This window comes from Nerophis lumbriciformis, linkage group LG36 (assembly GCF_033978685.3).
Source record: "Nerophis lumbriciformis linkage group LG36, RoL_Nlum_v2.1, whole genome shotgun sequence".
In the NCBI taxonomy this organism is placed as follows: Eukaryota; Metazoa; Chordata; class Actinopteri; order Syngnathiformes; family Syngnathidae; genus Nerophis; species Nerophis lumbriciformis.
Genome location: NC_084583.2, coordinates 17287901 through 17314103, shown reverse-complemented (window position 1 = coordinate 17314103; position 26203 = coordinate 17287901). Strand labels below are relative to the sequence as shown.

General features: G+C 35.7%; 1 protein-coding gene across 1 annotated transcript; it reads left to right on the top strand.

Annotated features, from left to right (window-relative positions):
- Positions 1-438: 438 nt before the first annotated feature.
- Positions 439-26203, top strand: zic6 (zic family member 6). The gene is made up of 2 exons (XM_061930194.2): positions 439-1607; positions 25643-26203. The coding sequence occupies exons 1-2, from the start codon at positions 785-787 to the stop codon at positions 26164-26166; spliced, it is 1347 nt and encodes a 448-aa protein (XP_061786178.1). The 5' UTR covers positions 439-784; the 3' UTR covers positions 26167-26203.

Below are 26203 nucleotides of genomic sequence, written 5' to 3'. Positions count from 1 at the left end.
CACCACACTTGGAACTATTTCATCATAGAAAACAAAGAAAAATGGTGCATATTGTAAAAAAAAAAACAACCAAACCTTGTCACACTTGTTGCTTTAAAAAGTGCAAAAGTTGGCTCCTGGCGCAACTTTTTCCTAGTTTTGCAAACCTGGAATTCCACTCAGAAGGTTGACAATAATTGCAGCGGACTGGCGGATTATTCCTTTATTTGTGCAGTGGGAAGGTTTCCAAATATAGTGGGGGAAAAAAAAAAGAAAAAAAAGCAAGTTGTCTCGCAGTCATTTTCAATCAGCGGACTTTGCACATTTCTTCCCCTCCAGTTTGTGCTCCCGTGCTGGGGTCCTCCTGGTGGGCCGAGGAGCGCCCCGAGCAATATTTTTTTTTGGAGCGTTGCTGGCACTTTCCAGAGCATTTTTCTCTGCTCCGTTTGGGGGAAAAAAAAAAAAAAGGGACGTCGTGCGGCGAAGCGCCTGCGCTCTGCAGCCCCCCTCAAGAAGACCCCGGCGCCTGTCAATCACGACGCATTGCAGCCAATCCCAAAAGCTCACATTGAAAAAAGCCGCCGTGCCTGCTGTGCTTTTATATTTTGCACCGCCGCGGCCTGTTTGCGAGGGCACTCTCACGGCCAGCGTCGGTGCCACAAATCAGGAGGGCAACAGAATGGGACTTTTACGCACGGCCGTGCGTCTTTGCGCAGCCGAGTTCGCGGCCAAACGTCTCACATGCAGATGATTCAAAAGACATTTTGAAAGTGTGCGGGGGGTTCTTCTAACCGCCAGTCCAAGCATGAGCGGCCTGCCGAGGTTCTGCCCTCTCCCGTGCGTCAGCGCCGGCGAGCCCAGCGTGGCGCTGCCACCTTTGGCCGGGGAGCACCCCGCTGGCACGGCCTTAAAACTCTGCCCCTCGCACTCCTTGCGGGACTACCCCGAGGCGAGGTCCTGCGCCTACGTGGATCACCCCCACTTCACGGAGCCCTGCAGGGGCTTCATCATGCCGCCCGGCACCGAGCAACTGGCGTCGCCGAGAAGCAACCCCCGGTACCGGGACTTTGCCGGCTGCAGCAGGGACGCCAGGACCGGGGCGTTTTTCGGCAGCTACCAAGAGCAGGCCTCCGGCAGCGAGGCCGGCCAGATGATGCTCGGCCTACCTGGGGACCTCCTGGCCCGGACTCACCCGTACGGGCCCGGCCTGAGTCCCAAGGGAGGCGGGCATCAGCAGCTCGTCACGCAGTTCCTGGGTCTCTACAAGCCGCTGGCGCACCGCGGAGGAGGCGACGCTCTCTTCCGCTGCGTCAAGACCGAGCTGGTGTGCAAGTGGACCGGCCCGGAGGGACCCGGCTGCAAGGTGCCTTGCTCCAGAGCCTTCGGCACCATGTACGAGCTCGTCAGCCACGTGACCGTGGAGCACGTCGGGGGAGGCGAGCAGGCCGAGTACGTGTGCCAGTGGGAGAGGTGCGCCCGGGACTGCAAGCCCTTCAAGGCCAAGTACAAGCTGGTCAACCACGTCCGGGTCCACACGGGAGAGAAACCCTTCCCGTGTCCTTTCCACGGCTGCGAGAAGGTCTTTGCGCGCTCGGAGAACCTGAAAATCCACAAGAGGACTCACACAGGTACACTTTTGACCTGAACACGCCAACACCCGACCTGCCAGATAGTGAGCACTTTTCTTTATGAAAGTCAACATGCCAAATAGTGAGCACTTTTCTATACGAAAGTCAACATGCCAAATAGTGAGCACTTTTCTATATGAACGTCAACATGCCAAATAGTGAGCACTTTTCTATATGAACGTCAACATGCCAAATAGTGAGCACTTTTCTTTATGAACGTCAACATGCCAAATAGTGAGCACTTTTCTAGATGAACATCAACATGCCATATAGTGAGCATTATTCTTTATGAACATCAACATGCCAAATAGTGAGCACTTTTCTTTATGAATGTCAACATGCCAAATAGTGAGCACTTTTCTTTATGAACGTCAACATGCCAATTGGTGAGCACTTTTCTTGTCAACATGCCAAATAGTGAGCATTTTTCTTTACGGGTGACATCATGCCAAATAGTGAGCACTTCTCTTTACGGACGTCAACATGCCAAATAGTGAGCACTTTTCTATACGAACGTCAACATGCCAAATAGTGAGCACTTTTCTTTATGAACGTCAACATGCCAATTGGTGAGCACTTTTCTTTACGAACGTCAACATGCCAAATAGTGAGCACTTTTCTTGTCAACATGCCAAATAGTGAGCATTTTTCTTTACGGGTGTCATCATGCCAAATAGTGAGCATTTTTCTTTACGGGTGTCATCATGCCAAATAGTGAGCACTTCTTTTTACGAACGTCAACATGCCAAATAGTGAGCACTTTTCTACACGAAAGTCAACATGCCAAGTAGTGAGCACTTTTCTACACGAAAGTCAACATGCCAAATAGTGAGCACTTTTCTATATGAACGTCAACATGCCAAATAGTGAGCACTTTGCTATATGAACGTCAACATGCCAAATAGTGAGCACTTTTCTTTATGAACGTCAACATGCCAAATAGTGAGCACTTTTCTAGATGAACATCAACATGCCATATAGTGAGCATTATTCTTTATGAACATCAACATGCCAAATAGTGAGCACTTTTCTTTATGAATGTCAACATGCCAAATAGTGAGCACTTTTCTTTATGAACGTCAACATGCCAATTGGTGAGCACTTTTCTTGTCAACATGCCAAATAGTGAGCATTTTTCTTTACGGGTGACATCATGCCAAATAGTGAGCACTTCTCTTTACGGATGTCAACATGCCAAATAGTGAGCACTTTTCTATACGAACGTCAACATGCCAAATAGTGAGCACTTTTCTTTATGAACGTCAACATGCCAATTGGTGAGCACTTTTCTTTACGAACGTCAACATGCCAAATAGTGAGCACTTTTCTTGTCAACATGCCAAATAGTGAGCATTTTTCTTTACGGGTGTCATCATGCCAAATAGTGAGCATTTTTCTTTACGGGTGTCATCATGCCAAATAGTGAGCACTTCTTTTTACGAACGTCAACATGCCAAATAGTGAGCACTTTTCTACACGAAAGTCAACATGCCAAGTAGTGAGCACTTTTCTACACGAAAGTCAACATGCCAAATAGTGAGCATTTTTCTTTACGGGTGTCATCATGCCAAATAGTGAGCACTTCTCTTTACGGACGTCAACATGCCAAATAGTGAGCACTTTTCTACACGAAAGTCAACATGCCAAATAGTGAGCACTTTTCTACACGAAAGTCAACATGCCAAGTAGTGAGCACTTTTCTACACGAAAGTCAACATGCCAAATAGTGAGCACTTTTCTATACGAAAGTCAACATGCCAAATAGTGAGCACTTTTCTATACGAACGTCAACATGCCAAATAGTGAGCACTTTTCTTTATGAACGTCAACATGCCAAATAGTGAGCACTTTTCTTTATGAATGTCAACATGCCAAATAGTGAGCACTTTTCTTTATGAACGTCAACATGCCAATTGGTGAGCACTTTTCTTTATGAATGTCAACATGCCAAATAGTGAGCACTTTTCTACACGAAAGTCAACATGCCAAATAGTGAGCACTTTTCTACACGAAAGTCAACATGCCAAATAGTGAGCACTTTTCTATACGAACGTCAACATGCCAAATAGTGAGCACTTTTCTATACGAACGTCAACATGCCAAATAGTGAGCACTTTTCTTTGTGAACGTCAACATGCCAATTGGTGAGCACTTTTCTTTACGAACATCAACATGCCAAATAGTGAGCACTTTTCTTTATGAACGTCAACATGCCAAATAGTGAGCACTTTTCTTTATGAATGTCAACATGCCAAATAGTGAGCACTTTTCCTTATGAACGTCAACATGCCAAATAGTGAGCACTTTTCTTTATGAACGTCAACATGCCAAATAGTGAGCACTTTTCTTTATGAACGTGCCAAATAGTGAGCACTTTTCTTTATGAATGTCAACATGCCAAACAGTGAGCACTTTTCTTTACGAACGTCAACATGCCAAATAGTGAGCACTTTTCTTTACGAACGTCAACATGCCAAATAGTGAGCACTTTCATTTATGAATGTCAACATGCCAAATAGTGAGCACTTTTCTTTACGAACATCAACATGCCAAATAGTGAGCACTTTTCTTTAAGACTGTCAACATGCCAAATAGTGAGCACTTTTCTTTATGAACGTCAACATGCCAAATAATGAGCACTTTTCTATATGAACGTCAACATGCTCACTTTCTAGATGAACATCAACATGCCAAATAGTGAGCACTTTTCTTTATGAACGTCAACATGCCAAATAGTGAGCACTTTTCTTTCTGAACGTCAACAGGCCAAATAGTGAGCACTTTTTCTTATGAACGTCAACATGCCAAATAGTGAGCACTTCTCTTTACGGACGTCAACATGCCAAATAGTGAGCTTTTTTCTTTACGAACGTCAACATGCCAAATAGTGAGCACTTTTCTTTACGAAGGTCAACATTCCAAATAGTGAGCACTTTCATTTATGAACATCAACATGCCAAATAGTGAGCACGTTAATTTACGAACATCAACATGCCAAATAGTGAGCACTTTTCTTTACGAACGTCAACATGCCAAATAGTGAGCACTTTTCTTTACGAAAGTCAACATGCCAAATAGTGAGCACGTTAATTTACGAACGTCAATATGCCAAATAGTGAGCACTTTAATTTATGAACGTCAACATGCCAAATAGTGAGCACTTTAATGTATGAACATCAACATGCCAAATAGTGAGCACTTTAATGTATGAACATCAACATGCCAAATAGTGAGCACTATTCTATATGAACGTCCACATGCCATATTGTGAGCACTTTTTTTATGAACGTCAACATGCCAAATAGTGAGTACTTTTCTTTATGAACATCAACATGCCAAATAGAGAGCACTTTTCTTTATTGAACGTCAACATGCCAAATAGTGAGCACTTTTCTATATAAACGTCAACATACCATACAGTGAGCACTTTTCTATACGACTGTCAACATGCCAAATAGTGAGCACTTTAATTTATGAGCGTCAACATGCCAAATAGTGAGCACTTTAATTTATGAACGTCAACATGCCAAATAGTGAACACTTTAATGTATGAACATCACCATGCCAAATAGTGAGCACTATTCTATATGAACGTCAACATGCCATATAGTGAGCACTTTTTTTTATGAACGTCAACATGCCAAATAGAGAGCACTTTTCTTTATTGAACGTCAACATGCCAAATAGTGAGCACTTTTCTATATAAACGTCAACATGCCATAAAGTGAGCACTTTTCTATACGACTGTCAACATGCCAAATAGTGAGCACTTTAATTTATGAGCGTCAACATGCCAATTAGTGAACACTTTTCTTTATGAACGTCAACATGCCAAATAGTGAGCACTTTTCTAAATGAACGTCAACATGCCATATAGAGAGCACTTTTCTATATAAACGTCAACATGCCATATAGTGAGCACTTTTCTATACGACTGTCAACATGCCAAATAGTGAGCACTTTAATTTATGAGCGTCAACATGCCAATTAGTGAACACTTTTCTTTACGAACGTCAACATGTCAAATATTGAGCACTTTTCTTTATAAACGTCAACATGCCAAATAATGAGCACTTTTCTTTATGAACATCAACATGCCAAATAGTGAGCACTTTTCCTTATGAACGTCAACATGCCAAATAGTGAGCACTTTTCCTTATGAACGTCAACATGCCAAATAGTGAGCACTTTTCCTTATGAACGTCAACATGCCAAATAGTGAGCACTTTTCCTTATGAATGTCAACATGCCAAATAGTGAGCCCAGGCCTTTTCTTGCCAACTTGTAATTCACAATTCAACATTTTCAATATTGCGACAGAAAAATGAAAAAATCACTTTTGATATAAATATTTTTTGATGGATATTCCAGTTCTTTGCAAGGTTCCTGCACTCGACACCAACCACGTCTGCTCTCCGTGTAAATATCCCGAGTGCAATATTGCACGTGTGCAGCAGGCAGGCGATGTGTGGGGCCTGCAGGAGGCTGCGTGGGGGGGCGGGGGGGCCGCTCCCACATCATGCCAGTCAAATTATGAAATAAATCCCGGGACACCGGCGAGTTTGTGACGTGGTCGTCACACACACGTGCACGCCACGCAGGCACCATCCTAGTCCTCGCGTGCACGCCCCCCGCCGGGGGACACACACACACACGCACACACACACACACGCAAATGTAAAACATGTAAACACACTCAGGCTTATTTTTGGAGGACGACAATCCCATTTTTGTTTTTAAATGTTGCACACGTTGATGCATTTTTGTGCCGCCATTTAATTTATTCCAGCATCTTTTCCCTCATTAAAAGCAAAGTATTTAATTGTATTTAATTGTATTTAAAAACATCAGTTAAGGCAGAGCTGGGCAAATATTTGGACTCAGGGGCCACATTGAGAGAAACAATGTGTCGGGGGGGAGGACAATGTGTATTTGTGTATAAGTGATCTATACACATTTAGAAGTGAGCACTTTCCTTTATGAACGTCAACATGCCAAATAGGGAGCACTTTAATTTATGAACGTCAACATGCCAAATAGTGAGCACTTTTCTTTATGAACGTCAACATGCCAAATAGTGAGCACTTTTCTTTATGAACGTCAACTTGCCAAATAGGGAGCACTTTAATTTATGAACGTCAACATGCCAAATAGTGAGCACTTTTCTTTATGAACGTCAACATGCCAAATAGTGAGCACTTTTCTTTATGAACGTCAACATGCCAAATAGTGGGACTTTTCTTTATGAACGTCAACTTGCCAAATAGGGAGCACTTTTCTTTATGAACGTCAACTTGCCAAATAGGGAGCACTTTAATTTATGAACGTCAACATGCCAAATAGTGAGCACTTTTCTTTATGAACGTCAACATGCCAAATAGTGAGCACTTTTCTTTATGAACGTCAACATGCCAAATAGTGGGACTTTTCTTTATGAACGTCAACATGCCAAATAGTGAGCACTCTTCTTTATGAACGTCAACATGCCACATTGTGAGCACTTTAATTTATGAACGTCAACATGCCAAATAGTGAGCTCCTTTCAATATGAATGTCGACATGCCATATAGTGAGCACTTTTCTTTAAACGCCAACTTGCCAAATAGTGAGCACTTTAATTTATGAACTTCAACACGCCAAATAGTGAGCACTTTTCTTTATGAACGTCAACATGCCATATAGTGAGCACTTTCTTTATGAACGTCAACATGCCATATAGTGAGCACTTTTCTTTATGAACGTCAACATGCCAAATAGTGAGCACTTTTCTTTATGAACGTCAACATGCCAAATAGTGAGCACCTTTCTTTATGAACGTCAACATGCCAAATAGTGAGCACTTTTCTTTATGGTCGTCAACATGCCACATTGTGAGCACTTTAATTTATGAACGTCAACATGCCAAATAGTGAGCTCCTTTCTACATGAACATCAACATGCCATATAGTGAGCACTTTTCGTTAAACGCCAACTTGCCAAATAGTGAGCACTTTAATTTATGAACTTTAACACGCCAAATAGTGAGCACTTTTCTTTATTGAACATCAACATGCCAAACAGTGAGCACTTTTCTTTATGAACGTCAACATGCCACATAGTGAGCACTTTTCTTTATGAACGTCAACATGCCAAATTGTGAGCACTTTTCTATATAAATGTCAACATGCCATATAGTGAGCACTTTTCTTTAAACGCCAACTTGCCAAATAGTGAGCACTTTAATTTATAAACGTCAACATGCCAAATAGTGAACACTTTTCTTTATGGAACGTCAACATGCCAAATAGTGAGCACTTTTCTTTATGAACGTCAACATGCCATATAGTGATCACTTTTTTTCATGAACGTCAACTTGCCAAATAGTGAGCACTTTAATTTACGAACGTCAACATGCCAAATAGTGAACACTTTTCTTTATGGAACGTCAACATGCCAAATAGTGAGCACTTTTCTTTATGGCCGTCAACATGCCACATTGTGAGCACTTTAATTTATGAACGTCAACATGCCAAATAGTGAGCACTTTTCGTTAAACGCCAACTTGCCTAATAGTGAGCACTTTAATTTATGAACTTCAACATGCCAAATTGTGAGCACTTTTCTATATAAATGTCAACATGCCATATAGTGCGCACTTTTCTTTAAACGCCAACTTGCCAAATAGTGAGCACTTTAATTTATAAACGTCAACATGCCAAATAGTGAGCACTTTTCTTTATGAACGTCAACATGCCATATAGTGAGCACTTTTCTTCATGAACGTCAACTTGCCAAATAGTGAGCACTTTAATTTACGAACGTCAACATGCCAAATAGTGAACACTTTTCTTTATGGAACGTCAACATGCCAAATAGTGAGCACTTTTCTTTATGAACGTCAACATGCCATATAGTGAGCACTTTTCTTCATGAACGTCAACTTGCCAAATAGTGAGCACTTTAATTTACGAACGTCAACATGCCAAATAGTGAACACTTTTCTTTATGGAACGTCAACATGCCAAATAGTGAGCACTTTTCCTTATGAACGTCAACATGCCAAATAATGAGCACTTTTCTTTATGAACATCAACATGCCAAATAGAGAGCACTTTTCTTTATTGAACGTCAACATGCCAAATAGTGAGCACTTTTCTATATAAACGTCAACATGCCATAAAGTGAGCACTTTTCTATACGACTGTCAACATGCCAAATAGTGAGCACTTTAATTTATGAGCGTCAACATGCCAATTAGTGAACACTTTTCTTTATGAACGTCAACATGCCAAATAGTGAGCACTTTTCTATATGAACGTCAACATGCCATATAGAGAGCACTTTTCTATATAAACGTCAACATGCCATATAGAGAGCACTTTTCTATATAAACGTCAACATGCCATATAGTGAGCACTTTTCTATACGACTGTCAACATGCCAAATAGTGAGCACTTTAATTTATGAGCGTCAACATGCCAATTAGTGAGCACTTTTCTTTATAAACGTCAACATGCCAAATAATGAGCACTTTTCCTTATGAACGTCAACATGCCAAATAGTGAGCACTTTTTTTTATGAACATCAACATGCCAAATAGTGAGCACTTTTCCTTATGAACGTCAACATGCCAAATAGTGAGCACTTTTCCTTATGAACGTCAACATGCCAAATAGTGAGCACTTTTCCTTATGAATGTCAACATGCCAAATAGTGAGCCCAGGCCTTTTCTTGCCAACTTGTAATTCACAATTCAACATTTTCAATATTGCGACAGAAAAATGAAAAAAATCACTTTTGATATAAATATTTTTTGATGGATATTCCAGTTCTTTGCAAGGTTCTGCACTCGACACCAACCACGTCTGCTCTCCGTGTAAATATCCCGAGTGCAATATTGCACGTGTGCAGCAGGCAGGCGATGTGTGGGGCCTGCAGGAGGCTGCGTGGGGGGGCGGGGGGGCCGCTCCCACATCATGCCAGTCAAATTATGAAATAAATCCCGGGACACCGGCGAGCTTGTGACGTGGTCGTCACACACACGTGCACGCCACGCAGGCACCATCCTAGTCCTCGCGTGCACGCCCCCGCCGGGGGACACACACACACACGCACACACACACACACGCAAATGTAAAACATGTAAACACACTCAGGCTTATTTTTGGAGGACGCCAATCCCTTTTTTTGTTTTCAAATGTTGCACACGTTGATGCATTTTTGTGCCGCCATTTAATTTATTCTAGCATCTTTTCCCTCATTAAAAGCAAAGTATTTAATTGTATTTAATTGTATTTAAAAACATCAGTTAAGGCAGAGCTGGGCAAATATTTGGACTCAGGGGCCACATTGAGAGAAACAATGTGTCGGGGGGGGGGGACAATGTGTATTTGTGTATAAGTGATCTATACACATTTAGAAGTGAGCACTTTTCTTTATGAACGTCAACATGCCAAATGTCAACATGCCATATAGTGAGCACTTTTCTTTATGAACGTCAACTTGCCAAATAGGGAGCACTTTAATTTATGAACGTCAACATGCCAAATAGTGAGCACTTTTCTTTATGGACGTCAACATGCCAAATAGTGAGCACTTTTCTTTATGAACGTCAACATGCCAAATAATGAGCACTTTTCTTTATGAACATCAACATGCCAAATAGAGAGCACTTTTCTTTATTGAACGTCAACATGCCAAATAGTGAGCACTTTTCTATATAAACGTCAACATGCCATAAAGTGAGCACTTTTCTATACGACTGTCAACATGCCAAATAGTGAGCACTTTAATTTATGAGCGTCAACATGCCAATTAGTGAACACTTTTCTTTATGAACGTCAACATGCCAAATAGTGAGCACTTTTCTATATGAACGTCAACATGCCATATAGAGAGCACTTTTCTATATAAACGTCAACATGCCATATAGAGAGCACTTTTCTATATAAACGTCAACATGCCATATAGTGAGCACTTTTCTATACGACTGTCAACATGCCAAATAGTGAGCACTTTAATTTATGAGCGTCAACATGCCAATTAGTGAGCACTTTTCTTTATAAACGTCAACATGCCAAATAATGAGCACTTTTCCTTATGAACGTCAACATGCCAAATAGTGAGCACTTTTTTTTATGAACATCAACATGCCAAATAGTGAGCACTTTTCCTTATGAACGTCAACATGCCAAATAGTGAGCACTTTTCCTTATGAACGTCAACATGCCAAATAGTGAGCACTTTTCCTTATGAATGTCAACATGCCAAATAGTGAGCCCAGGCCTTTTCTTGCCAACTTGTAATTCACAATTCAACATTTTCAATATTGCGACAGAAAAATGAAAAAAATCACTTTTGATATAAATATTTTTTGATGGATATTCCAGTTCTTTGCAAGGTTCTGCACTCGACACCAACCACGTCTGCTCTCCGTGTAAATATCCCGAGTGCAATATTGCACGTGTGCAGCAGGCAGGCGATGTGTGGGGCCTGCAGGAGGCTGCGTGGGGGGGCGGGGGGGCCGCTCCCACATCATGCCAGTCAAATTATGAAATAAATCCCGGGACACCGGCGAGCTTGTGACGTGGTCGTCACACACACGTGCACGCCACGCAGGCACCATCCTAGTCCTCGCGTGCACGCCCCCGCCGGGGGACACACACACACACGCACACACACACACACGCAAATGTAAAACATGTAAACACACTCAGGCTTATTTTTGGAGGACGCCAATCCCTTTTTTTGTTTTCAAATGTTGCACACGTTGATGCATTTTTGTGCCGCCATTTAATTTATTCTAGCATCTTTTCCCTCATTAAAAGCAAAGTATTTAATTGTATTTAATTGTATTTAAAAACATCAGTTAAGGCAGAGCTGGGCAAATATTTGGACTCAGGGGCCACATTGAGAGAAACAATGTGTCGGGGGGGGGGGACAATGTGTATTTGTGTATAAGTGATCTATACACATTTAGAAGTGAGCACTTTTCTTTATGAACGTCAACATGCCAAATGTCAACATGCCATATAGTGAGCACTTTTCTTTATGAACGTCAACTTGCCAAATAGGGAGCACTTTAATTTATGAACGTCAACATGCCAAATAGTGAGCACTTTTCTTTATGGACGTCAACATGCCAAATAGTGAGCACTTTTCTTTATGAACGTCAACTTGCCAAATAGGGAGCACTTTAATTTATGAACGTCAACATGCCAAATAGTGAGCACTTTTCTTTATGAACGTCAACATGCCAAATAGTGGGACTTTTCTTTATGAACGTCAACATGCCAAATAGTGAGCACTTATCCTTATGAATGTCATTATGCCAAATAATGAGCACTTTTCAGTTTAATTTATGAACGTCAACATGCCAAATAGTGAGCTCCTTTCAATATGAATGTCGACATGCCATATAGTGAGCACTTTTCTTTATGAACGTCAACATGCCAAATAGTGAGCACTTTTCCTTATGAATGTCATTATGCCAAATAATGAGCACTTTTCAGTTTAATTTATGAACGTCAACATGCCAAATAGTGAGCTCCTTTCAATATGAATGTCGACATGCCATATAGTGAGCACTTTTCTTTAAACGCCAACTTGCCAAATAGTGAGCACTTTAATTTATGAACTTCAACACGCCAAATAGTGAGCACTTTTCTTTATGAACGTCAACATGCCATATAGTGAGCACTTTCTTTATGAACGTCAACATGCCAAATTGTGAGCACTTTTCTATAAAAATGTCAACATGCCATATAGTGAGCACTTTTCTTTATGAACGTCAACTTGCCAAATAGGGAGCACTTTAATTTATGACCGTCAACATGCCAAATAGTGAGCACTTTTCTTTATGAACGTCAACATGCCAAATAGTGAGCACTTTTCTTTATGAACGTCAACATGCCATATAGTGAGCACTTTTCTTTATGAACGTCAGCATGCCAAATAGTGAGCACTTTTCTTTATGGCCGTCAACATGCCACATTGTGAGCACTTTAATTTATGAACGTCAACATGCCAAATAGTGAGCTCCTTTCTACATGAACATCAACATGCCATATAGTGAGCACTTTTCGTTAAACGCCAACTTGCCAAATAGTGAGCACTTTAATTTATGAACTTTAAAACGCCAAATAGTGAGCACTTTTCTTTATTGAACATCAACATGCCAAACAGTGAGCACTTTTCTTTATGAACGTCAACATGCCACATAGTGAGCACTTTTCTTTATGAACGTCAACATGCCAAATTGTGAGCACTTTTCTATATAAATGTCACAATGCCATATAGTGAGCACTTTTCTTTAAACGCCAACTTGCCAAATAGTGAGCACTTTAATTTACAAACGTCAACATGCCAAATAGTGAACACTTTGATTTATGGAACGTCAACATGCCAAATAGTGAGCACTTTTCTTTATGAATGTCAACATGCCATATAGTGAGCACTTTTCTTCATGAACGTCAACTTGCCAAATAGTGAGCACTTTAATTTACGAACGTCAACATGCCAAATAGTGAACACTTTTCTTTATGGAACGTCAACATGCCAAATAGTGAGCACTTTTCTTTATGGCCGTCAACATGCCACATTGTGAGCACTTTAATTTATGAACGTCAACATGCCAAATAGTGAGCACTTTTCGTTAAACGCCAACTTGCCAAATAGTGAGCACTTTAATTTATGAACTTCAACACGCCAAATAGTGAGCACTTTTCTTTATTGAACATCAACATGCCAAACAGTGAGCACTTTTCTTTATGAACGTCAACATGCCAAATAGTGAGCACTTTTCTTTATGAATGTCAACATGCCAAATTGTGAGCACTTTTTTATATAAATGTCAACATGCCATGTAGTGAGCACTTTTCTTTAAACGCCAACTTGCCAAATAGTGAGCACTTTAATTTATAAACGTCAACATGCCAAATAGTGAACACTTTTCTTTATGGAACGTCAACATGCCAAATAGTGAGCACTTTTCTTTATGGCCGTCAACATGCCACATTGTGAGCACTTTAATTTATGAACGTCAACATGCCAAATAGTGAGCTCCTTTCTATATGAACATCAACATGCCATATAGTGAGCACTTTTCGTTAAACGCCAACTTGCCAAATAGTGAGCACTTTAATTTATGAACTTCAACACGCCAAATAGTGAGCACTTTTCTTTATTGAACTTCAACATGCCAAACAGTGAGCACTTTTCTTTATGAACGTCAACATGCCACATAGTGAGCACTTTTCTTTATGAATGTCAACATGCCAAATTGTGAGCACTTTTCTATATAAATGTCAACATGCCATATAGTGAGCACTTTTCTATATAAATGTCAACATGCCATATAGTGAGCACTTTTCTTTAAACGCCAACTTGCCAAATAGTGAGCACTTTAATTTATAAACGTCAACATGCCAAATAGTGAACACTTTTCTTTATGGAACGTCAACATGCCAAATAGTGAGCACTTTTCTTTATGAACGTCAACATGCCATATAGTGAGCACTTTTCTTCATGAACGTCAACATGCCAAATAATGATTTTCTATATGAATGTCAACATGCCATATAGTGAGCACTTTTCTTTATGAATGTCAACTTGCCAAATAGTGAGCACTTTAATTTACGAACGTCAACATGCCAAATAGTGAGCACTTTTCTTTATGAACGTCAACATGCCATATAGTGAGCACTTTTCTTTATGAACGTCAACATGCCAAATACTGATTTTCTATATGAATGTCAACATGCCATATAGTGAGCACTTTTCTTTATGAACGTCAACATGCCATATAGTGAGCACTTTTCTTTATGAACGTCAACATGCCATATAGTGAGCACTTTTCTTTATGAACGTCAACATGCCATATAGTGAACACTTTTCTTCATGAACGTCAACTTGCCAAATAGTGAGCACTTTAATTTACGAACGTCAACATGCCAAATAGTGAGCACTTTTCTTTATGAATGTCAACATGCAATATAGTGAGCACTTTTCTATATGAACGTCAACATGCCAAATAGTGATTTTCTATATGAATGTCAACATGCCAAATAGTGGGCACTTTTCTTTATGAACGTCAACATGCCAAATAGTGATTTTCTATATGAATGTCAACATGCCATACAGTGAGCACTTTTCTTTATGAACGTCAACTTGCCAAATAGTGAGCACTTTAATTTACGAACGTCAACATGCCAAATAGTGAGCACTTTTCTATATGAACGTCAACATGCCAAATAGTGGGCACTTTTCTTTATGAACGTCAACATGCCAAATAGTGAGCACTTTTCTTTATGAATGTCAACATGCCAAATAGTGAGCACTTTTCTTTATGAACGTCAACATGCCAAATAGTGATTTTCTATATGAATGTCAACATGCCATATAGTGAGCACTTTAATTTATGAACGTCAACATGCCAAATAGTGAGCACTTTTCTATATGAACGTCAACATGCCAAATAGTGAGCACTTTTCTATATGAACGTCAACATGCCAAATAGTGGGCACTTTTCTTTATGAATGTCAACATGCCATATAGCCCTGCGATGAGGTGGCGACTTGTCCAGGGTGTACCCCGCCTTCCGCCCGATTGTAGCTGAGATAGGCTCCAGTGCCCCCCGCGTCCCCAAAGGGAATAAGTGGTAGAAAATGGATGGATGGATGAACATGCCATATAGTGAGCACTTTTCTTTATGGAACGTCAACATGCCATATAGTGAGCACTTTTCTTCATGAACGTCAACTTGCCAAATAGTGAGCACTTTAATTTACGAACGTCAACATGCCAAATAGTGAGCACTTTTCTTTATGAACGTCAACATGCAATATAGTGAGCACTTTTCTTTATGAACGTCAACATGCCAAATAGTGATTTTCTATATGAATGTCAACATGCCATATAGTGAGCACTTTTCTTTATGAACGTCAACATGCCAAATAGTGATTTTCTATATGAATGTCAACATGCCATATAGTGAGCACTTTTCTTTATGAACGTCAACTTGCCAAATAGTGAGCCCTTTAATTTATGAACATCAACATGCCAAATAGTGAGTGATTTTCTATATGAACATCAACATGCCAAATAGTGAGCACTTTTCTTTATGAACGTCAACATGCCAAATAGTGAGCACTTTTCTTTATGAACGTCAACATGCCAAATAGTGAGCACTTGTCTTTACATGAAAATAAAGAAAGTGGGATTTTACAATATTAGCTATGAACAATAAAACACTGAATATTAACAACATATGAACATCTTTTACTTCTCAGAGCAGCTCCTCCATAGTTGTGTATCTTTTACAATCAAGCAAAACACAACAAAAACAGCAACATATGCATGCAAAGTGTAATAAACACCTACAATATGATATATTATCACTTTTTTGCCGAAAATGTGTTGTATAAATGATATATACACATTTAGATGTACAGTATGTGTGTTTGGGCCCCTTTTTTCCAGGAACACTAATAGCAAAAGTCACAATGTCCCATAGAGTTCTAAAAAAGTTATGACAGACAACCTCAAAAAAACGTCAAACGTCAACATGCCAAATAGTGAGCACTTTTCTTTATGAACGTCAACATGCCAAATAGTGATTTTCTATATGAATGTCAACATGCCATATAGTGAGCACTTTTCTTTATGAATGTCAACTTACCAAATAGTGAGCACTTTAATTTATGAACGTCAACATGCAAAATAGTGAGCACTTTTCTATATGAACGTCAACATGCCAAATAGTGGGCACTTTTCTTTATGAATGTCAACATGCCAAATAGTGAGCACTTTTCTTTATGAATGTCAACATGCAATATAGTGAGCATTTTTCTTTATGAACGTCAACATGCCAAATAGTGAGCAATTGTCTTTATGGAACGTCAACATGCCAAATAGTGAGCACTTTTCTTTATGAACGTCAACATGCCAAATAGTGAGCACTTTTCTTTATGAACGTCAACATGCCAAATAGTGATTTTCTATATGAATGTCAACATGCCATATAGTGAGCACTTTTCTTTATGATTGTCAACTTGCCAAATAGTGAGCAATTGTCTTTATGGAACGTCAACATGCCAAATAGTGAGCACTTTTCTTTATGAACGTCAACATGCCAAATAGTGAGCACTTTTCTTTATGAACGTCAACATGCCAAATAGTGATTTTCTATATGAATGTCAACATGCCATATAGTGAGCACTTTTCTTTATGATTGTCAACTTGCCAAATAGTGAGCACTTTAATTTATGAACGTCAACATGCCAAATAGTGAGCACTTTTCTATATGAACGTCAACATGCCAAATAATGCGCACTTTTCTTTATGAACGTCAACATGCCAAATAGTGGGCACTTTTCTTTATGGACGTCAACATGCCAAATAGTGAGCACTTTTCTTTATGAACATCAACATGCCAAATAGTGAGCACTTTTCTTTATGAACATCAACATACCAAATAGTGGGCACTTTTCTTTATGAACGTCAACATGCCAAATAGTGAGCACTTTTCTTTATGAACGTCAACATGCCAAATATTGGGCTCTTTTCTTTATGAAAGTCAACATGCCAAATAGTGGGCACTTTTCTTTATGAACGTCAACATGCCATATAGTGAGCACTTTTCTTCATGAACGTCAACATGCCAAATAGTGAGCACTTTTCTTAATGAACGTCAACATGCCAAATTGTGAGCACTTTTCTTTATGAACGTCAACATGCCAAATAGTGAGCACTTGTCTTTACATGAAAATAAAGAAAGTGGGATTTTACAATATTAGCTATGAACAATAAAACACTGAATATTAACAACACATGAACATCTTTTACTTCTCAGAGCAGCTCCTCCATAGTTGTGTATCTTTTACAATCCATCAAAACACAACAAAAACGGCAACATGTGCATGCAAAGTGTAATAAACACCTACAATATGATATATTATCACTTTTATGCAGATATTTGTTGTAAAAATGTGCTTCCGCTTCTGTTCCTGACACATGTGTTTGGGGCTGGTTGCTACGGAAACAAGCCCCGCCCACTCTGCTTTGTCCCTGGTCTGAGCTGCTGTGACGTAGATGACCTTAATAACTCCTATAACACTCAAAAGCGCAGATTTCAACCATTGAAATACTTCCTCCGCTCATTTAAAAACAGCACAATGGCAAATACACTTTTGATGTTAAAGGTCTAAAAAAGTGATGGAAAACGTCCGGCGAGCCGCATTAAAAATGTTAATGGGCCTACTTTTCCCCAGATGTGAGTTTCAAACCAACATCAGATGACTTGTAGTGTAAATGTTTGCAGGAATGAACGACTTCCTCCTGCTGTGAATTCTGCAAACTCCTGACTGTCTTTTTATGGCTGCAAGGGAAGACACTCACTCTATAAACTGAGCATGTGTTTATGATCATGGCCCATGTGTGCAATGCAATACAGCGCAAGTCAGGGGGCGGTGGGACGCACACACACACACACACACACACACACACACACACACACACACACACACACACACTGAACAGGATTCTCCCTGGCAACTGCTGGCAAACACAACTTGACCTACATTAACGCTGCAGGACCAAGTTCCATATAGCCCAAATAAAAATGGACGTTTTTTTTTTTAGTTTGACTTCTGTCACTTTTTTTTTTCCCTGCGTATGACCAAAAAGGAGTATTTAAGCAAAGTTTATTTAACTAAGTGTTTTTTGTTTTGTTTTCTAACATGTGGCAGGTAGGGTTGCCCCAATACTAATATTTTGGTACCGGTACCAAAATGTATTTTGATACTTTTTTAAATTAAGGGACCACAAAAATGTCACTGTTTTTAATTTAACAACAAATGTTAGTGTACTTAAACATATGTTTATTATTGTCATTTAGTCCTTAAATAAAGTAGTGAACATACTAGACAACTTGTCTTTGTCATGACTTGGACTTTGGCTTGGTTTGTTCTCCCGTGGTGCAAATGAACTGGACTGGTCAAGGCTTGAAGGTGGGTACATGATTTATTTTAAACTATCAAAAAAGGAATAAACAAAAAGCGCGCACAGTGGCGGAGAATAAAACTAGACTTTAAACACAAAACTTGCACATTGGCAGAAACTATGAACAATTAAACAAAACACTAACTGTGGCTTAACAAACAAAAACTTACTTGGCATGGAACCGGCATGAAAAAAAGAGTAGCAAGGGTCATCAGGGTGTGGAGAGTGTGCAGGAGCATAAATGTGGTGATGTCGTCAGGACGAACAACAGAAAATGAATGAACTTAAATACTATGGACATGATTAGTGAAAGCAGGTGCGTGACTCAAAACGTGAAACAGGTGCGTGACGTGACAGGTGAAAACTAATGGTTGCTATGGTAACAAAAGTGCACAAAAAGTCCAGAATTTAAACCGAACATTACTAAAACAAAACATGATCACACAGACATGACAGTCTTTTAGTAGTAAGTAAACAAACAAAGACTCCTAATTAGTCGTATGCAGCAACATATTGTGTCATTTATACACCTATTATTTTGCACATTACGAGGGACAAACTGTAAAAAATGATTATTAATCTACTTGTTCATTTACTGTTAATATCTGCTTATTTTCTCTTTTAACATGTTCTATCTACACTTCTGTTAAAATGTAATAATCACTTATTCTTCTCTTCTTTGATACTTGACATTAGTTTTGGATGATACCACACATTTAGGTATGGATCTGATACCAAGTAGTTACAGGATCATACAATAAAATATAATACCTAATAAACCAATAATAATATGGTTAAAAAATACTGATGTAGAGGGTAGGTGTCGCCCTGTTTTCTGTTTTAACATGTTCTATGTACACTTCTGTTAAAATGTAATAATCACTTATTCTTCTCTTCTTTGATACTTGACATTAGTTTTGGATGATACCACACATTTAGGTATGGATCTGATACCAAGTAGTTACAGGATCATACAATAAAATATAATACCTAATAAACCAATAATAATATGGTTAAAAAATACTGATGTAGAGGGTAGGTGTCACCCTGTTTTCTGTTTTAACATGTTCTATGTACACTTCTGTTAAAATGTAATAATCACCTATTCTTCTCTTCTTTGATACTTTACAATAGTTTTGGATGATACCACACATTTAGGTATGGATCCGATACCAAGTAACGTATTTTTCGGACTATAAGTGGCAGTTTTTTTCATAGTTTGGCCGGGGGTGCGACTTATACTCAGGAGCGACTTATGTGTGAAATGATGAACACATTATAATATTATTGATCTCATTCACGTAAGAGACTAGACGTATAAGATTTCATGGGATTTAGCGATTAGGAGTGACAGATTGTATAGCATGTTCTATATGTTATAGTTATTTGAATGACTCTTACCATAATATGTTACGTTAACATACCAGTTGGTTATTTATGCCTCATATAACGTACACTTATTCAGCCTGTTGTTCACTATTCTTGATTTATTTTAAATTGCCTTTCAAATGTCTATTCTTGCTGTTGGCTTTTATCAAATACATTTCCCCCAAAAATGCGACTTATATATGTTTTTACCCTTCTTTATTATGCATTTTCGGCAGGTGCGACTTATACTTTGAAAAATACGGTAGTTACAGGATCATACAATGAAATATAATACCTAATACACCAATAATAATATGGTTAATAAATACTGATGTAAAGGGTAGGTGTCGCGCTGTTTTCTCTTTTAACATGTTCTATCTACACTTCTGTTAAAATGTAATAATCACTTATTCTTCTCTTCTTTGATTCTTTTGATTATATATTATAATGCAACGATATATGTCATTAGGACTGTATTACATATTATAATGCAACAATATATGTCATTAGGACTGTATTACATATTATAATGCAACAATATAAGTCATTATTATGACTTTATTATATATTATAATGCAACAATATGTCATTATTATGACTTTATTACATATTATAATGCAACGATACAAGTCGTTATTATGACTTGATCATATATTATAATGCAACAATAAATGTCATTATTATGACTTTATTATATATTATAATGCTACAATAAATGTCATTATTATGACTTTATTATACATTATAATGCAACAAAATATGTAATTATTATACATTTATTATATATTATAATGCAACAATATGTCACTATTATGACATTATTATATATTATAATGCAACAATATATGTCATTATTATGACTTTATTATAGATTATAATGCAATAAATGTCATTATTATGACTTTATTATATATTATATTGCAACAATATATGTCATTATATTGCAACAATATATGTCATTATTATGACTTTATTATATATTATAATGCAACAATATATGTCAATAGGACTGTATTACATATTATAATGCAACAATATATGTCATTAGGACTGTATTACATATTATAATGCAACAATATAAGTCATTATTATGACTTTATTATATATTATAATGCAACAATATGTCATTATTATGACTTTATTACATATTATAATGCAACGATACAAGTCATTATTATGACTTGATCATATATTATAATGCAACAATAAATGTCATTATTATGACTTTATTATATATTATAATGCTACAATAAATGTCATTATTATGACTTTATTATACATTATAATGCAACAAAATATGTAATTATTATAAATTTATAATATATTACAATGCAACAATATGTCACTATTATGACGTTATTATATATTATAATGCAACAATATATGTCATTATTATGACTTTATTATAGATTATAATGCAATAAATGTCATTATTATGACTTTATTATATATTATATTGCAACAATATATGTCATTATATTGCAAAAATATATGTCATTATTATGACTTTATTATATATTATAATGCAACAATAAATGTCATTATTTTGACTTTATCATATATTGTAATGCAACAATAAATATCATTATTATGACTTTATTATATATTATAATGCAACAATAAATGTCATTATTATGACTTTATTATATATTATAATGCAACAATATAAGTCATTATTATGACTTTATTATCTATTATAATGCAGCAATATAAGTAATTGTTATGAATGTATCATATATTATAATAATAATAATAATAATAATAACTGGGATTTATATAGCGCTTTTCTAAGTACCCAAAGTCGCTTTACATGTAGAACCCATCAATCATTCACACCTGGTGGTTGCAACAATATATGTCATTATTATGACTTCATTATGTATTATAATGCAACAATATACGTCATTATTATGACTTTATTATATACTATAATGCAACAATAAATGTCATTATTATGACTTTATTATATATTATAATGTAACAATATATGTCATTATTATGACTTTATTATATACTATAATGCAACAATAAATGTCATTATTATGACTTTATTATATATTATAATGCAACAATATAAGTCATTATTATGACTTTATTATCTATTATAATGCAGCAATATAAGTAATTGTTATGAATTTATCATATATTATAATGCAACAATATATGTCATTATTATGACTTTATCATATATTATAATGCAACAATATGCGTCATAATTATGACTTTATTATATATTATAATGCAACAATGTACGTCATTATTATGACTATTATATATTATAATGCAACAATATATGTCATTATTATGACTTTATTGTATATTAAAATGCAACAATATATGCAATTATTATGACTTTATTATATATTATAATGCCAAAATATATGTCATTATTATGACTTTATTATATATTATAATGCAACAATGTACGTCATTATTATGACTTTATTATATATTATAATGCAACAATATAAGTCATTATTATGACTTTATTATATATTTTAATGCAACAATATAAGTCATTATTATGACTTGTCATATATTATCATGCAATAATAAATGTCATTATTATGACTTTATTATATATTATAATGCAACATTAAATGTCATTATTATGACTTTACTATATATTATAATGCAACAATATATGTCATTATGACTTTATTACATATTATAATGCAGCAATATAAGTCATTCTTATGACTTTATCATATATTATAATGCAACAATATATGTCATTATTATGACTTTATTACATATTATAATGCAACAATATAAGTCATTATTATGACTTTATTATCTATTATAATGCAGCAATATAAGTAATTGTTGTGAATGTATCATATATTATAATGCAACAATATATGTCATTATTATGACTTCATTATGTATTATAATGCAACAATATACGTCATTATTATGACTTTATTATATACTATAATGCAACAATAAATGTCATTATTATGACTTTATTATATATTATAATGTAACAATATACGTCATTATTATGACTTTATTATATACTATAATGCAACAATAAATGTCATTATTATGACTTTATTATATATTATAATGCAACAATATAAGTCATTATTATGACTTTATTATCTATTATAATGCAGCAATATAAGTAATTGTTATGAATGTATCATATATTATAATGCAACAATATATGTCATTATTATGACTACATCATATATTATAATGCAACAATATACGTCATAATTATGACTTTATTATATATTATAATGCAACAATGTACGTCATTATTTTGACAATTATATATTATAATGCAACAATATATGTCATTATTATGACTTTATTGTATATTAAAATGCAACAATATATGCAATTATTATGACTTTATTATATATTATAATGCCAAAATATATGTCATTATTATGACTTTATTATATATTATAATGCAACAATGTAAGTCATTATTATGACTTTATTATATATTATAATGCAACAATATAAGTCATTATTATGACTTATCATATATTATAATGCAATAATAAATGTCATTATTATGACTTTATTATATATTATAATGCAACAATAAATGTAATTATTATGACTTTATTATATATTATAATGCAACAATATATGTCATTATTATGCCTTTATTATATATTATAATGCAACAATAAATGTCATTATTATGACTTTATTATGTATTATAATGCAGCAATATAAGTCATTATTATGACTTTATTATATATTATAATGCAACAAAATAAGTAATTATTATGACTTTATTATATATTATAATGCAACAATATAAGTCATTAATATGACTTTATTATATATTATAATGCAACAATATATGTCATTATTATGACTATTATATATTATAATGCAACAATATACATCATTATTATGACTATTATATATTATAATGCAACAATGTAAGTCATTATTATGGCTTTATTATATATTATAACTCAAAAATATACGTCATTATTATGACTATAATAAAAATGTATGTAACAATATAGATCAGTAATAGGACTTTATTATATAATATAATGCAACAATATACATCATTATTATGACTTTATTATATATTATAATGCCAAAATATATGTCATTATTATGACTTTATTATATATTATAATGCAACAATGTACGTCATTATTATGACTTTATTATATATTATAATGCAACAATATAAGTCATTATTATGACTTTATTATATATTATAATGCAACAATGTAAGTCATTATTATGACTTTATTATGTATTATAATGCAGCAATATAAGTCATTGTTATGACTTTATCATATATTATAATGCAACAATATAAGTCATTATTATGACTTTATTATGTATTATAATGCAGCAATTGTTATGACTTTATCATATATTATAATGCAACAATATAAGTCATTATTATGACTTTATTATATATTATAATGCAACAAAATAAGTCATTATTATGACTTTATTATATATTATAATGCAACAATATAAGTCATTATTATGACTTTATTATATATTATAATGCAACAATGTAAGTCATTATTATGACTTTATTACATATTATAATGCAGCAATATAAGTCATTGTTATGACTTTATCATATATTATAATGCAACAATATAAGTCATTATTATGACTTTATTATGTATTATAATGCAGCAATTGTTATGACTTTATCATATATTATAATGCAACAATATAAGTCATTATTATGACTTTATTATATATTATAATGCAACAAAATAAGTCATTATTATGACTTTATTATATATTATAATGCAACAATATAAGTCATTATTATGACTTTATTATATATTATAATGCAACAATGTAAGTCATTATTATGACTTTATTACATATTATAATGCAGCAATATAAGTCATTGTTATGACTTTATCATATATTATAATGCAACAATATAAGTCATTATTATGACTTTATTATGTATTATAATGCAGCAATTGTTATGACTTTATCATATATTATAATGCAACAATATAAGTCATTATTATGACTTTATTATATATTATAATGCAACAAAATAAGTCATTATTATGACTTTATTATATATTATAATGCAACAATATAAGTCATTATTATGACTTTATTATATATTATAATGCAACAATGTAAGTCATTATTATGACTTTATTACATATTATAATGCAGCAATATAAGTCATTGTTATGACTTTATCATATATTATAATGCAACAATATAAGTCATTATGACTTTATTATGTATTATAATGCAGCAATTGTTATGACTTTATCATATATTATAATGCAACAATATAAGTCATTATTATGACTTTATTATATATTATAATGCAACAAAATAAGTCATTATTATGACTTTATTATATATTATAATGCAACAATATAAGTCATTATTATGACTTTGTTATATATTATAACGCAAAAATATACGTCATTATTATGACTATAATAAAAATGTATGTAACAATATAGGTCATTAATAGCACTTTATTATATAATATAATGCAACAATATACATCATTATTATGACTTTATTATATATTATAATGCAACAATATACATCCTTATTATGACTTAATTATATATTATAATGGAACAATATACATCATTATTATGACTTTATTATGTATTATAATGCAACAATATGGTCTTTATTATGACTTCATCAAGGCCTAATAAAGTTTTCTGTTGTGTTCCTTCCTCTGCCAGGTGAAAAACCTTTCAAGTGTGAGTTTGATGGCTGCACCCGGAGGTTCGCCAACAGCAGCGACCGCAAGAAGCACTCCCACGTGCACTCCAGCGACAAGCCCTACGTCTGCAGAGCGCCCGGCTGTGACAAGTCCTACACGCACCCCAGCTCTCTGCGCAAGCACATGAAGCTGCACTGCAGCCAGGGGCCCAAGAGCCCACGGCCTGGGGAAGCCACCTCAGAGGCCCCCGTCTGCAGCAGCCCTCTGGGGGCCACGTCCCCGGGGACTGTGGACGAGCCCTCCACCCCGAGGTCGCGTCTCCCTGCCGGGTTTGAGAGCAGGTCCCAGCCCCTCGTGGACACGCTGTTGCTGCAGAGAGCTGGAGCCTACACCAGCAGGGCCCAGGCTGCCCAGTACCACTGCAGCCAGGGGGGCCACACCTTCCCACAGCAGAACACCTGCAGGACTTTCCCCACAGCACCACACTTGCAGAAAGGCTTCGTGAACGGCTGGTACACCTGTCATAGTGGCCTTGATTCCTAGCCATTTCATTAGGTACACCTGTCATAGTGGCCTTGAT